Here is a 16402-nt window from a genome sequence, read left to right as displayed (position 1 = left end):
CTATGGCATGTATGCATGCATGTATATGCGCACACAGGAAACATAAGTGCAAAACAACAATAATATAACCGCTTCAAAAACCAATTATGTATACAAAAGGTTGTCGCCTAAACCATACCCTGTCCTCATTGATAACGTCTATTTTATAGACACTATCCACTTACCTTGTTGTTCAAACTAGTATATACTTTAGGAATTTCATCAAGCCTAGGAAGAAAGATGTAAGATAGTTACTATTTATATTTTTAAATGCTATCACTATACTACTTATCAAACTAAGTCTCAAAGTGAAGCAATATAGCCACAAAAATAAGGTCAAACAGTCAAAACAGTAGTATAAAATGTCTCAAGAATAAGATGCCAAATATTAAACATAAAGTAAATGTAAGTAATAAACATTTAGAAAATAAAATTAAACACCCAAAACAGACCCCTAGCATTCAAGGTAACTACTTGCATATCTCTGATCTTTATATAATGTTCAGAGTGGATTCGAGGGTCTGGTGACTTACTATTTTGCCATACCTCCTAATAATTTTTTGATTTTTAAGTGTTTCAGACAAAGTGTATAGAAAAACAAAGTTATTGTGTTTAAATTACATATATCAGGGCCCAGCAGAGGTTCAGGTAATTAATGAGGACATGAGTTTGCATCCCCAGCACCCACTTCCTAGAGCTTGGAGCTGGAATTGGTGAACTCTAAGCTAGTGTGAAGTCCTATCTCTAAAAGCAAGGTAGAGCTGGTTGGTGGTGCAATCCATCTTGAATGCAGGCACTCAGGAGACAGAGGTACATGCAGAGGCATCTAGTCTACAGAGCAAGTTCCAGGACAGCTAGGGCTACAGAGGAAAAACCCTGGAAAGAGAGAGAGAGAAAGAGAGAGAGAGAGAGAGAGAAAGGGAAAAAAGAACAAAAGAAAAATGAAGCAGCAGCAAGGTACAAAGTAATAAAAAATAGCAGTCTGTGACCTCTACATGTGCATATATGTAAATACATTTATGGACATATATACAGACAAAACACATAAAAAAAATCAATGTAGTTAATTCAAAATTAATAAGCTAAAAATACTTACTTTGAGTTTTCATACAGTAAAGCCAGGGGTCTTGTAAAAGTTGCAAATATTTCTCGGATCATAGAGGGCAAGGAAATATGTCCAAATACATTGGAAAGCATGCTAATGATAGAATTACCAATAGCAAGTAGTGTATCAGAATATGTTTCCTTGAGGCTTAGAGTGTGGAAAGAATCGATGACTCTCACAATTAGCTTAAATAAAGAAGCCAATTTCCCTAGGGGCTCCTTCTTCTTTCTGGACCAATCTGAAGATCTCTGTGGTGCTAAGACATAATTGAGTTGATTAAAAACTTAAGTACTTTGATGTCTCTAACTTATATTTTGAATTTAAATCAAGTATATATTTGCATATATAATATACATAAATGCATTTAAACCAAATATACATGTTCTTGCTATTAACTGAAACTTCATATAAACCTTAAAGTTACTTGTTTCTGTAAAACAATCAAGTCTTGGGAAAACTCAGGTTTAAGGAAAGGGTATAGTCTAACTCATACTTTACTAGCCTCATTATGAACTGAAATCAAGGTAGCCACTTAAAAATGTCAATCATCTAATCTAGAAGCAGTTTCTTCAATCTAAGTATACATTAAAATAAAAGAATTTTGGCTACTGAGAAAATCTCATACTAAATGTTGAGCCTAAGGTACCAGGATATGGCTAAGGTGATAAGGGATGTCAGGAAACTGTCACAAAAACAAAAAGCTGTCTGACCAAATTTGATCCATCAATCAATAGGTAAGTAGGTAGGTAGGCAGGTAGGCAGGTAGGTAGGCAGGCAGGCAGGCAGGCAGGCAGGCAGGCAGGGAAGGAAGGAAGGAAGGAAGGAAGGAAGGAAGGAAGGAAGGAAGGAAGGAAGGAAGGAAGGAAAGGAAAGGCAGGCTAAGAGCAACAAAGTTCTCTAAACTGGGTAGGTACAAATGCAAGAATCTGACTGCAACCTGAAGCTTATCCACAAAAACAGGTATCAGAGATAACATCCATGTCCTCAGTAAAGGGACCCAGAAACAATGTACCGTAGTAGCAATGAACTACTCTGGGTTTTTACATCCTAGTCTCAGACAAAAGAACAAAAACAAAACAAAAACTGTTTCTAGGGAGAATAATTCCAGTCTGTAGGAAAAGTACAAGATAAGGCTGAATATTCTGCAAAACTCATAAATAGTGGTAATGTCAAAATATTGTGAGATGTCACTCTATACTAAGGTGCACTCTTAACAAGTATAGGCACTGGGATGTATACCCAAGTACAAAGGAAAAAAGAATTTAGGACAGACTAATGGCTCAGTGCTCACTATACAAGCATGAAGACATAAGTCTGTATCCTCAGCATCTACAAAACAGGGGAAAAAAAAAGGAGGAGAGGCCGAACATGTTACATAATCCCAATGCTGGGAAAAGGAACAAGAATATGAGGGTGGGGGTCTTTGGTGCCCAAACAATCAGTGAACTCAAAGGTTACTGAAATCCTGTCTCAAAAAAACTAGGCAGTAGGAAACAAGTCATGGAGAGATGGCTCAGCAGCTAAGAGCACTGACTGCTCTTCCAAAGGTCCTGAGTTTAATTCCCATCAACCACATGGTGGCTCACAACCATCTGTAATATCTGTAATGGGATTTGGTGCCCTCTTCTGGTGTGTCTAAAGATAGTTACAGTGCACCAATAAATACAATAAACAAATCTAAAAAAGGAAAAAAAAAAAAAAAAAGAAGAGTCATGGCTCTCAATCTTCCTGAATGCTCCGAACCTTTCATACAGTTCCTCATGTTGTAGTGGAAAACATTTTTAATTGTTACTTCAGTATAGCTGTCATTTTGCTGCTATGGAAAGTAATGCAAATATTTTTGGAGACAGAGGTTTGCCAATGGTATGGTAACCCACAGTTTGAAAACCACTAATAAAAGACACCAGACATGGACCTTTCTTTGAAACCTATACTCACATACACTATAAATAAGACACACAGATATATAATTCTATTCAACAACTATGAGATAAGCTTTGTGAGAATGACAACTTAAAACAGGGATTTTATGATATAACTCATAAGAACTCAACTGATTTCTAATATAGACTAATTTAATGTAATCAAGTGAAAGTAGTGTGATCACTTCAGAAATCAGAGTGAGTGGAGGCCACGATCATGACTTTAATCTCAGAAGAGTCACCAACAAATTTTAGAATTTCACAAGCTCTAAAGTTCCAAGCTATGCCTAGCCTACAAGTGAGATCCTATCTCCAAAAAGACAGTTTTAAGTGAAAAACAAATTATCACTGATTAAGGAAGCTGCATTAACAAGTGATGATAAAATCCTAAGTCAGGCTTCCTGAGAACAAGGAATATATGAGCTAAGGATATATAGCTCGGTTGGTACAGTGCTTGCCTGCCAGGCACAAAACCCTGGGCTGCATCCCTAGTAACATAAATAAAACCACCATGCCTGTAATCCCAACAATCAGCAGGTACAGACAGGAAAATCAGAAGTAAAGGACATCCTTTACTACATAATTAGAAGCCAATCTACAGTAGAGACTGTCTCACATAGAAGACAAGCTATAGGCCAGCCTGGGCTATTCGGATCTGAGGCAAAAAGACAACAAAAACAAAGGGGGGTGGGGGCAGACATTCAGTCTCTTATGGTAGCCACAATATACCATTTATTACTTAATAGTTAACATTACAATGAAAATTTGACATAAACCAACCAACAGCATAAATTACCACCATTACATTAGTTCTGTGGTATTTCTATTACAAAAACAAAACAAAACAAACAAAAACCCAAAAAACTAAAAATTTGAGTCCAGCCTTGAGGAAGTATAACAAGCTCAAGTGAAAGACTAAACAAAAAAATGCTGGCCAAGTGCCTCATCTGTAAAGAACTTAAAGACAAATACTGAGGAAACATTCCAAGCTGTTTAGACTAACCATCACTTGTCTGTTATCATGCTTTCAAACAGGAAACACACACACACTCACACACACACACACACACGAAAGAAAAAAACCTTATACTTTTGGGAAAAAATACTAAAAATAAATTTGGGATTTTGTTCCTTTATGACCAAGTCAGGTTATGTAACAGAGGCTGACCTGGTATTCACTCACTATGTTGCCCATCCTAGCCCTAGAATGGAGGTGAACCTCCAAGCCAACTCCCAGAATTTAGGAGTGCGCCCAGCCATAACTGTCACTGGAGAATCTAACCAAAAGATGTGTAGACAATTCTTACAATGTTTCTCTACATTGAAAATTTGCTTAATTGATATTAGCAAAATAATCTGGTAAGTTTATAAAGTGAACTAAGAAAAGCTGACTGTAAGCATTTTCCCTGAAATTTCAGCTATGAAATACTATATTAACAGAGGTAAAGACAATACTTACATTTGATTTTTGGCTGATATTTCATATTATATGGTGAAAAGTCGATGCAATCAACCATTACAATAATAATATGAGAGATCCTGTCCAAGAATAGCAAATCCTAAGAAATTTAAGTATGATAATCAGAAAATTTTACTACAGCCACAGTACTAAGTAGTCAAGACACACAATAAATATTTTTACTGTTTATGCTATAAATACATGGTCATTAAGTACTTCCTAGTTAGATTAGGCACTCAACAATGTGCTTCTCAATGATTGGCAACTAACCTACATGAAAGCTAAGCTGTATATGTAGCACAAGGAAGGTATTGTTAAGAAAAGCTTAGACTAGGGTTAGCATTAAGAGAAAGAAGCACTCCAAGGTAATAAAGACTTGGACTTGCTGGTGGTGGTGGCGCACGCCTTTAATCCCAGCACTTGGGAGGCAGAGGCAGGTGGATTTCTGAGTTTGAGGCCGGCCTGGTCTACAAAGTGAGTTCCAGGACAGCCAGGGCTATATGGAGAAACCCTGTCTCGAAAAACAAAAAAACAAAACAAAACAAAAGACTTGGACTTATCTTCTCTTATACAGAAGTTCCAATAAACTGTTAATTTTTTAATGCTCTCTCCAATTTTAAAAAAAGGTGGTGGGGGGGACTCACTGAAAGGGCTTCATCTTCCAAACTGCACATTATTTTAGAAGAAAGTTCTTCACAGCACAAATTCTCTTCTGCTGTTGCCACCAAAGCAGCACAGCGAGTAAATGTTCTATACAATTCTGACCAAGTTTTAAGTAAAGTTTTCATGGTTCCCTAATAACAACAACAAAAAAATTGACAAATTAACACCATACCAAATATATAGCAGAATGCACACATCTCTTAAGTCTGTGAAAGAATGACACACTTCATTTGTCAGAGGGACCTGTTACAACTCTCTACTATGTTCTACATGAAGAGCACCATTAATTACCATAGGTCAAAAGTCAAAGAAGGCCAAAAACCATATCCTCATTCCAGTCTTCTCTATGTCCACCCCACAAACACAAATTCAAGAAAAATCAGGGTTGGTGCTAACCAAATATAATGGCAGTATTTCTAGAAAGGTACAAAATCATTACACAATCATTACATGTTCTTACCATGGGAAATGTCTGAGCTGAAAAAATATGGTTTATTGGTAAAGTCAATGCACCATAGATGGCACTAAAATTATGTTCCAAGGCATCACCTTGATTCACTTCATTGGTCTGAAACAAAAAATATAGACAAATTACTAATTACTAATTACAAACTACTAATTCTAACCCTGCATGGTAATATAATTCATATATAACAAAGAATATTCTAGAGATGTTACACTTCTAGACCTAGATATCAGAAATGAAAATAAACACCTGTGCAGAACCAAGATGTCATACTCAAGTATGGTGATCTCAAACCCAACATTTAGCATTCTGACTACCATGAGAAGACAGCTGGAAAAGATATGGACACAATTCAAGGTTATGGATTGCTGGCTACCACTATTACCTGAGCAGAAGGCTCCAAAACAGAAAAACAGACTTCTAAGCCTTCAGAATTCTGACAACATAGATTCCTATTTATTATTAGAGCTAGAAGTACAGCCCAGTTATTATACTTTATGTTAAGTGCACTGGCAACATAGTACTTTAATCCCAGCATTCAGGAGGGAGAGACAAGCAGATCTCCAAATTCTAGGCCAATCTGGCCTACAGGTCAGATTTCAGAACAGTCAAGGCTATAGAGAAAAACCCTGTCTCGAAATACAAACAAAAACTTGTAATTAATTCTCTTGTTTGCACCAACTGGTTCATCTAAACTTTGCTGTTCTCAGAAACCTTAGGGAACAAACCAAGAAAGAGAGATATAAGCTCTTAAGCTAGAAATTAAAGTTTATTTACACCAGCAATTATAGCATTTGGAAGGCTGAAGTAGGGCTGCAAAGAATCAGAGGCCAACCTGGGCTACAATGAGTTCTAGGGGAACACTGCTATAAAAGTAGGCATCTCAAAACACACAGAACCTAAAATAATCCCTAAAACATTAGTCAGACCAGTAGACTCACAAAAGGTCTCAACCACCATTCAAGGTGAGGATCCTTCGTTTTGTTTTTTTGAGACAGGTTTCTCTGTGTGGCCCTGGTTGCTCTTATAGACCAGGCTGGCCTCAAACTCAGAGATCTGCCTTCCTCTGCCTTCTAAGTGCTGGGACTAAAGGCATGTACCACCACAGCACTACTAGAAAAGCTAGCTAGCTTAAGAAGCCAACTCATCTGTGGAGTTTTCATCTCATGAGTTACTTGTCATCAACCTAAAGAATGAATACCCACAGAAATTTGAACTATGTCCCAAAAGCAAACAAAATATACCAAAACAAAAACATACAAATTAGCTTGTGTTCCATATCTTATTACTACTTACTCTAAACCTATAAACACTTAAATGTTAAGAAATCCTCAACTCTTAAGGGAAGGATAAATGAGGCCCTATGATTGGACTCTGCATATAAGCTTTTTAAAAGTAATAACAGTACAGATGTGTGAAGCACACAACCTTTTGAAGTTGAAGACCAACTTTGGGAAACTAGGACATGAAGCCAGCCTGGCTACAGAGTAAGATTTTGTTTCAAGGGAAAACAAAACAAAGACCATGTTATGTTGAACTGTACCAGATAGGGAACAACCAAAGTATTCAAATGATCCAAGTACTGGAAGGATGGGGAAGAAAAAAACTCACAGGAAATGGGAGGTCAGTGTAGGCTATACAGTAAGATACTGACAGACCATTATCATATAAAGAAAGGTAGGTATTATTGGCACTATTAAAGGGTAAGGAACTATTTGCTCTATACTACTTCCTATCACTATGGAAAATAGAATAAAATACACTAATCAATCACTAAGTACATAAAAAAAAGATCCTATTTTTTATTTAAATTCATATTTATGCTCTTTCCAAAAGAGGGAAACGGGGACTAGAACTAGCATGGTAACACAAGCCTACTACCTCCTAGCAATGAGTGAGCAGAAGCAGGACAGTGGCAAACAGAAGACCAGCCTGAACTACATAGCATCCTTTATAAATAAATATTAGTCCAGACCAGGGTGAGAGAGTCATAGCAGATGTGTCCTACCTGATGAATCACATCAGTCAGTGGAGTGACTATCATACTCCACATTCTCCAGAGATGCTCCTTGTTTGCCAACTGCTCTGCATTCTGACTAATCACAGTTAGTACAGAATCACTAAAAGCCAGTGGTGATGTCGGACCAGAAAGCACACAGCCTACAAGTGTTTCTAGATTGAGAAAAAACCTAAAAAATATGAACAATGTGTATCAGAATGGCATTTCATCCTTAACAAAACTCTAAAATTAATGGGTTAACGCAAGAAATGATGAATTTTTAAGTCAGTTTTATTATTTATCTCCCCAGCCGCTAATACCACATGACCTAAAATTTTTTATTATGACACAAGAGCTGGAATTATAACTCAAGGATTTAAAGTACTTGTTCTTCCAGAGGATTTGGGTTCAGTTCCCAAGCCCTACATTGTCACAAACCATGACTCATCAATCCAAAGGATTTGATACCCTCCTTCTGGCCGCCAAGCATGCACATGATACAGACATACAGGCTGGCCAAACACTCATATACATAAAATCTTTTTAAAAAATATGTGGCACAAAACCTGGCAGCAAGCATCTGTAAATCCAGCACCTAGGACTCTGACAAAGTTCTAGAGTGAGACTGGCCTGAGATTCAAAGCCACATCACAAAACACAAATGTCCAATTGACCATTTCATCTGTAATCTAACACTCTGAAGGTAGAGATAGAACTGCCACAAGTTTAAGGCCAGCCTGGGTTGTATATAGTGAAAACATCTCTAAGTAGGAAAAAAATTTGTTAACTTTAAAATCAAACTTGTGATATACAATAAAAAGAATCTCATTCACCGGGCAGCAATAGCACAAGCCTCTAATCCCAGCACTCACTAGACAGAGTCAGCAGGTAAATCTTTGAATTAAGAGGCCAGCCGGGTCTAAAGTGAGTTCCAGGACAGCCAGAGCTACAGAGAAAGCCTGCCTTCAGGGAAAAAGAAAAACAAAAGAATCTCATTGGATATAATCATTGTTCATGAAAACGCACATAATCAGGAATGGGACTAGGATTAGTGACACAAGCTTTAATCCCAGGAGAGGTAGGTAGATCTCTTTGTTCAAGGACAGGCATGGCTGTACACCTGGCTGGTACACAGCCAGGCTAGACAGGCATGGTCCAAATAAAAACAACAAAAAACAAACAAAAAGAGCATAGTAATACACATCTGTTCTGCTAGAAGTTAGAAAGTGGAGAGAAGAGAATTCTTATCAGTTTCTTTACAAAGCAATCCCAGGCCATCCTGAGACTTAAGAGACCACAACTGGATTTAAAATAAAAAACAAAGTACAGACTTACTTTTCATCTTCTACACCACATTCTAAAAGATTGTTGTTAAAAATTAACTGGATTAAGAACAATGCTGGAGTTCCCTGCAAAGGGAAGGAAACAAAGTTACAATCCCCAGTAAAAAGAACTGTTTGTTTTCTGCAGTCACTCAACATGACTTACTTTAGCATGAATAGTTATTGTTTTTTAGCATTATTTAGGGTATGATGACAAGTTCTAAACAACACACACAATGCCAAGCACAGTAGTACACCCTTGTAATCAGAACACACAGTAGGTTGAGGTAGCAAGAGTCTTGAGTTCAAAGCCAGTGTGGGATAGTGAGACTCTGGCTTTAAAACAAACAAAACAAACAAGCTGTGATAGCACACAGGAAGCAGAGGCAGGGAGATAGGAGTTTGAGACCTTGGAAGCAAACCTGATTGATCTACAGCACAGAGTTAGGCCAACTACAGATGGTCTTAGGTTTGTCTTTTAAAAAAGGAAACTAAATAGATGGTCCAGTGGCTAAGAGTGTTCTGTTCTTATAAAGGACCAGGCTTCAGTTCTCATACCCAAATCAAGTGGCTCACAAACTCCTATTTAACTCTAGCTCTAGGAGAATGATCCTTCTCTTGGTCTCTCCAAGTACTGCACTCACACACAAAGACATAAGTAAAAATAAAATGAATAGTAAATAAACATTTTAAATAAATAAATATCAAATATATCTCTATGCTCTCTGGATCATAGGCCTTCTGTGAGAAATCACAGCTGCTGAGGCTTCAGCTGTTACAAACAAAACACAACTAACACACTCACCTAGAATTTGTCACAGTATCAAACTAATATTATTAAGCTTTCAAATATTTTAGCAGTAGCCAGTAATATTATTCCATACTAACAGAAAACTTTCTTTCTGGAATCTATTATTCAATGCAGGAAAAAAATTGTTCACCTACTTACTGGCATAGCGCTGCCTTTAATTTTTCACAGCAATCTATTATTTTGCATACAAGTTTTAACTTAATCAACCAGTTACAGTTAAGTATTTTTTTAAGATATCTAAAAGAATTTTTTGTTTTGCCAATCTTTATCATATCACTACACTACATTTAAGATACTTGCATTAAGAATATCCATATTAGCAACCTGATATGCTGGTGAACCTAGTACTTTCTGAGGAAGTCCTTTAACCGTAATTTCCATGAGAACCTAAGAAAGAAAGATTTTACAGTAGTTAGCCATAAAAACCTGAAAACTTGTTACACAGTAAAAATCTTACAATGTCATCTATATTTTTGGCAATTTCTTAGAAGTAACCATCACTTATGATTCACTACAGAACATTTAGGTTACTATGTACATATTCACATTATTTTAAAAGTTCAAAAATATAGAAAACAGACTTCTACCTTATTACCAGTTTTTAAAGAGAAGAAAGCTCTATGGGCACATATACATAATGTAACCATTCTTCTAAAAATGAACCTTCACAGTTTTTTTTACACTGTTATGAGAAATTCTGCAATTACATATTTACTATAAAAGGCCTAGAAGCAAATATTTCAATAGCTTGTTAACTACAAATTGACTCACAGGTTACAAATCCAGAGAGGTTTGAGCCTCCATTAACTGTTCTCCAAAACGTCTTCCTATGCTTGTAGTAATGTCAACTACACACCATGTTAAAGTGTCATAATAGTTCTTAGTAAAAGCAAACCAGTTGTTTTGGAAATACTCTGAAGTTAACAGCATTTATTTGAGCCTTGTCCAAAATGCTCTGCAAGCATAAATTCATTTAAACCAACTATTTAAACCAACTGCAAATGTCTTTACAAACCCAAGTTCAGAACTGATGAAAGCAATTAATCACTTTAATTAATAATTAAACTGATGAAAGCAATTAATCACCCAAATTCTCTTCGTTGGACAAAGATTCAACTTAATCTCCTCCACAACCCTTGATACTACCTACTATACTACTCAGCAGTGTTATTTAAATGTCAGTCTGAAAAGGCAAGTAAGACTCAGAATTTAAGAATATTACTTGTTCAATATATTATAAAAATTACATAGATTTATTTTTTCCATTCCTACTACTTAAATAAGTCTTTCATTTAACACGTCAGTGATAGTATGCTATTGTTACCTTGCACTTTCGACATTAGAATGTTTAACTCAAGTTGCATGTCCTTCATTCCATTTTCATGAAAGGTTGATGATCCCTTTAACCACACTGCAGTGCCTATAGCTGCTGCTGCTACAACTGTTTACTGTGTAGATTTCAAATGACATTTGAATGGAACTTAAACTGTTAAGTCAAAAGGCCTGTGCCAAATCTCATCTGAAAAGTATCAATATAAACTGAACTTCAAACTTAGACTTTGAGGTGATTTACAAACATTATTTACCAGTGTTTTTGATACAGGAAATACTTCTGACTTCACTATGTTTTCCAAAGATTTTAGTAGGAGGGTCAAAACTTCAGAACCTGATCTTTCTTTTCTGTTTCCTATTAGAGAATAAAAGAAAGGATATAATTCTAAACATGTTTTTTAGGCATTATCTACTAGAGAGCTATTAAAATTGTTTACAAAGCAACAATCCCTGTTAAGTAAACACTTTGTTTTAAAAAACCTAATTCTGATCCCAATAGTACAACAAAACAAGGATAGCACTGGCTATCAAAGCACTGAACTTGTGCTGTGTGAAGGTCATAGAACATGGATAATACTTACCTGATTCAGTTACTGACTTCACCAAACCAATTAGCTCCTTCCAGATAGCACTGACTACTGCATCTGTCAAGGAAAGAGATTGGCTTGGGTTCAGTTCCTAGTACCTGATCTTTAACTCCAGTTCCAAGGAACATGTTGGCCTCTTATAACCTCCTTGAGTACACATACATACATTCAGACAATAATCATACACATAACTCATAAAAATCAAAACTTTTCTCCAGTTCCTCACACTAAAGAAACAGCAAACTGAAAACTAATTTGAATATTACTTCCTTATACTATTTATAAAACTACCATTTCAATCTTTCTTTAAAGAAATTAAACTTTTTAAGGACTACAACATGCTAACAGCAGGCCAACCATATAACAAAGAAGAAATGCTTCTACTTTTCCTACTTTTCTCTTTTTCCTTCTGTAGGATTTTTTTTTTAACCTGTTAATACTGTATACGCACTTATGCAGAAAGAAAAGCAATGATTTAGAAAGACACCATAGCCATGCTTGGTGATATTTCTATTCCCTGCACTTAAGAAGCAAGGACAAGAGAACTACTGGACATTCCAAGCCAGCAGAGCTACATAGACCAAGGTGCTTTCTCCAAAAGGTGCAAGTTTCCCCAAGTCTAGACTCCACCGCTCCCCCGACCCACACCAACACCCACACCTACCCTTTTATTTATTACAAAACAAATAAAAAGAGCCAACGAAATGGCCTCAGACACTTACTGCCAGGTCTGATAAGCAAGAGTTCAATCCTGAGACCCCCACAAAGTGGAGAGAACCAAGTTCTAAAAATTGTCCTCTGTCCTCCACGTATGGCATGACAATGCATAAATGCACACATACATGTATAATGGGACAAAATATATTTCATTTCCCAAGCAGCTAAGGAGGTTTTATCTACTTATTTTTGGGTGATAAGCTCTAGATCTGGAAATCAGGTCAACCTCAAATCAATGACCCATGCCTCAGCTTCTGCAGTGCTGGAGTGGTTTGCTACCTTACTCGTGTCTACTTTGAAAACAAGGTCTCACTCTGCTGTCCAGGGTTGCTTCAATCCTCCTAACCTTACAAAGGTAAGCCATCATACAAGGCTTTACATTTCTTTTGTTGGGCCCTGAATACAAATTTAAATGCAAAGACTGAAGACTTTGTAAAGGCTAGGCTTGAGTCAGAGCTCTATATTAGTCACTTATAAATCTTTATTTATTATTTATCTCTTTGTACAACTACCTTCTTTCTTTTCCTAGGTAGCTTTAACATGCCTGGAATGTGCTACATAGACAACACAGGCATCAATTATCATAGACATTGGCCTGTCTCTGCCTCCCCCATTCTGTCAGCCACTCCAATTTCCCCATTTTTAATGGTTTAATACAAGTTACATCAAAAAAAAAAAATTTCTGGTGCACAATCTGGCCAATGAGTAAACCGCAAACAAGTATTTGCAATTTAATCTCCTTTAAAGCACACTTTTGGTGGCTGCTAAGATGACTCAGTGGGTAAAGGTACCTGCTTCCAATCCTGACAGTCTAAATTCAACTTGAAGATGTACATGGTAGAGAACTTGAATCCCAAAAAGTTGTCCTCTGACACCCACATGTGCTGTGGCACATGCATGACCACATGCATGCACAAGCACACAAGATTAAACTTACCTGAGGCATCTCTTCCAACTGCGACAAAGCTATCATGCACAGCAGTGATAAGTATATGCGCATACTTGGAAAAGAAAGAAGGGCTGCTGATTAGCGGGTGTTCCAGTGGTTCTAAAATCAAAAGGCAAATAGTCACATTTATAAAGCAAATTTCTCATTCCCCAAAAAATTCTTAAATGTCTAAAAATATTTTTCCTTAAAAGACTGAAACTCAGCCGGTCGTAATGACTCAGGCCTTTAATCCCAGCACGTGGGAGGCAGAGGCAGGTGGATCTCTTCCTGTTTCAGGCTAGCAAGGGCTGTTTTACAGAAAAACCCTGCCTCAAAACAAAACAACAAAAAAAAGGAAAAAAGAAAAAATTACACTCATTTCAAATACAAGAATATTATGATTAGTAAAATGTTGAGAAACTGTGGCCTCTCCTCCATCCAACAGTTATGTTTTGGAATGTTTCAAACACATGAAATTATTTCAAAATCAAATACCTAAACTCAATACAATCTTGTGTTCCTTGGCAAAACTCAAGACTTCTGGACCCAATAAAAAATGAAGCATCATTTCCAGTCCCAAAAGTTGAATAGAAGGGATTGTAGCCATTCCACCTATATTTGAACTCGGGTTCACACGAGGAGTTCCATAAGGAGAAGCACCTTTAAGAAAAAAAAAGACCAAATTATTCAAGTTTTACTTTCTTTCAAGACACTATACTTTTAAAAACATGATATAGCCTGGTAGTGGTGGTTCATGCCTTTAATCCCAGCACTTGGGAGGCAGAGGCAAGCAGATTTCTGAGTTTAAGGCCAGCCTGGTCTACAGAGTGAGTTCCAGGACAGCCAGGGGCCATGGAGAAACCCTGTCATAAAAAAACCACCCCCCCCCCAAAAACACCATGATGTTAAATTTCTCAAGCATTAATACAAACCTTGAAAGTAATACCAAGCTTCTCTGTACTGGAACAGAAACTGTAAGCTGAAAACGACTAAAATAAATAGCAAATAATTGCTTCCCAATGCAGAGCTGCAATTTGTTTAAATGTAAAACTTTAAGACCTGTTTTTTTCCATACAAGCACTGTAGCATAAAAAAAGCTGGGCTTGGTTGTACCCATTTCCAATCCCAGCATTTGGAGGCAGGATTCATGTCAGTTCAAGGCCAGTGTGGTCAACCTAGTGGGTTCTAGACTAAGCAGAACTACATAGTGAGACCATGTCTCAAAAACAAAGAATTCAAACAAGTTTGGGCTACACAGTAAAGTATTGCCACAAAAAGGAAAAAATTAAAATCTAGCGAGGCTACATACATAATGAGACCGAATGACAAAGCAAGGTAAAAGGAAAAAAAATTGTTTCCCAACCACCAACAATAATCTAGTTAAAAGTTATCAATAACCAAGACAATATAGATAAGAATATATTAGAATATATTAGCGTGGCCTCTAATCCCAGGACTTGAGAGGCAAAGGGTTACCACATGAAGATTAACCTCAAGTCCTAACAAAGATACCCTGTCTCAAAACAACAAAAGACACCTTTTTGCTTAGTCTCATCTCCTTCAAAGACTTTTCCAAAGAGAAAGAAAATCTCTCACCTTTGTGTCCAGGAGTCAGTGGACTTAAGCCAGGAGAAGCAGACCCTCGAGATGAACTGCCTTGAGGTGAAGCAATACTATCAACACTTATTGTACTCTGAATCAGTGGCACACAAACCTAACAGATGAAAAAGCAAACCAGACATAATTTCATTGTTAAGTTTGGAAAAGCTTTACAAGATATGTATTCTTATTCAGAAGCAACTTCTCCAGACACAGAGCAAGCCAACTTAAAAATTTAAGACCTGATAAGTTTTCTTTTAAATAATTTAATAATAATAATAAAATTAATAATTTTTATTTTATATATTAATTGTGAGGATGCCCCCTAGAACTGGGGTTACAGTCAGTTATGAGCTGCCACATGGGTGCTGGTAATTAAACCCAGGTCCTCTGGAAAAGCAGCCTGTGTTCTCAGCCACTGAGTAATCTCTCCGCCCCTAAGATCTGCTTGAAGTTTTTTTTTATCCTAAACATGACCGACCAGTCTCATGGAAGAGGTAGCAAAATAAAATTGCCTTGTACAATTCTATATATAAAACAATTATGGTTAAACTTTAGTCTTATTCCTTATATCCAAATATCGGAAGATCTGGAGGTAGAAAGATCTCAGAAGTTAGGAACATTTGTTATTCTTGCAGATATGGGTTCAGTTTCCTGAGCTTAATGATAGCTCACAACCATCTAATTCCAGGAGACTCAATGTCTTCTTCTGACCTCCATGAGCACCAGGTAAGCATATGATACATAGATATAATAAGCAGGTAAAACACTTATACTCTTAAAAATAATTAAACCTAAAAAATTCTTTTGAAGAAAAGATTCCTAAGGTCTAGAAAAATATGAAACATTTATACTCATAAGTATTTTATTCAATAAGTATTCAACTTGTATTAAATTCTATTGGTTATTCCATGCATTAAAAACTAAAATGGAAGCCTCCTAAGGACAAGCATATGTCTTTAAATACTAGCATTCAGGAGGCAGAGGTAGGTGGATCTCCTCAAGTTCCTAGCCAGCCAAGACTACACAGCAAGACTTGGTCTCAAAACAAAACAAACAAAAAACAAAAGCAAACAAACTAAAACACAGGTTCAAGTTTTCTACACTTATATTTGCCTGAGGTTTTTTTGTTGTTGTTGTTGTTTTGTTTTGTTTTTGAGACAGGGTTTCTCTGTATAGCCCTGATTGTCCTGGAACTCACTCTGTAGACCAGGCTGGCCTCAAACTCAGAAATCTGCCTCTCAAGTGGTGGGATTAAAGGCGTGCGCCACCACTGCCTGGCTTGCCTGAGTTTTGGTTAGTTCTAATTCTCAAACAAAACTGCATACATTAGTTTTGGCAAATAAATTCCCAGTTAGTTACACATGCTACTCCTGTATTTACTGTACATTTTTCCCCTAATCGGGTTTTCTGCCACCCAGGCTGTCCTTGAATTCAACATATGGCCAAGATGACTGAACATATTTTTTCCTCTACTTCTCCAGTACTAGGGTTACACTCCAGTACATTCCCA

General features: G+C 36.8%; 1 protein-coding gene across 8 annotated transcripts in view; it reads right to left on the bottom strand.

Annotated features, from left to right (window-relative positions):
* Positions 1–16402, bottom strand: part of Rif1 (replication timing regulatory factor 1) — a 48845-nt gene that overhangs the window by 18863 nt on the left and 13580 nt on the right. For 7 of the 8 annotated variants that reach the window (XM_031370210.1, XM_031370208.1, XM_031370213.1 and 4 more), the window contains 13 exons: positions 14887–15004; positions 13786–13950; positions 13300–13410; positions 11640–11702; positions 11313–11413; positions 10027–10113; positions 8929–9002; positions 7603–7783; positions 5589–5696; positions 5110–5259; positions 4466–4565; positions 1076–1340; positions 165–207 (listed from right to left, as the gene is read on the bottom strand). In XM_031370210.1, coding sequence (XP_031226070.1) covers positions 165–207; positions 1076–1340; positions 4466–4565; positions 5110–5259; positions 5589–5696; positions 7603–7783; positions 8929–9002; positions 10027–10113; positions 11313–11413; positions 11640–11702; positions 13300–13410; positions 13786–13950; positions 14887–15004 — 1566 coding nt within the window. The remainder of the gene's footprint in view (positions 1–164; positions 208–1075; positions 1341–4465; positions 4566–5109; positions 5260–5588; positions 5697–7602; positions 7784–8928; positions 9003–10026; positions 10114–11312; positions 11414–11639; positions 11703–13299; positions 13411–13785; positions 13951–14886; positions 15005–16402) is intronic. The other variant, XM_031370212.1, reaches the window with a different exon arrangement.

Source organism: Mastomys coucha, unplaced genomic scaffold (assembly GCF_008632895.1).
Source record: "Mastomys coucha isolate ucsf_1 unplaced genomic scaffold, UCSF_Mcou_1 pScaffold15, whole genome shotgun sequence".
NCBI classification, from domain to species: domain Eukaryota; kingdom Metazoa; phylum Chordata; class Mammalia; order Rodentia; family Muridae; genus Mastomys; species Mastomys coucha.
This window is presented reverse-complemented; position numbering and strand designations above follow the sequence as displayed.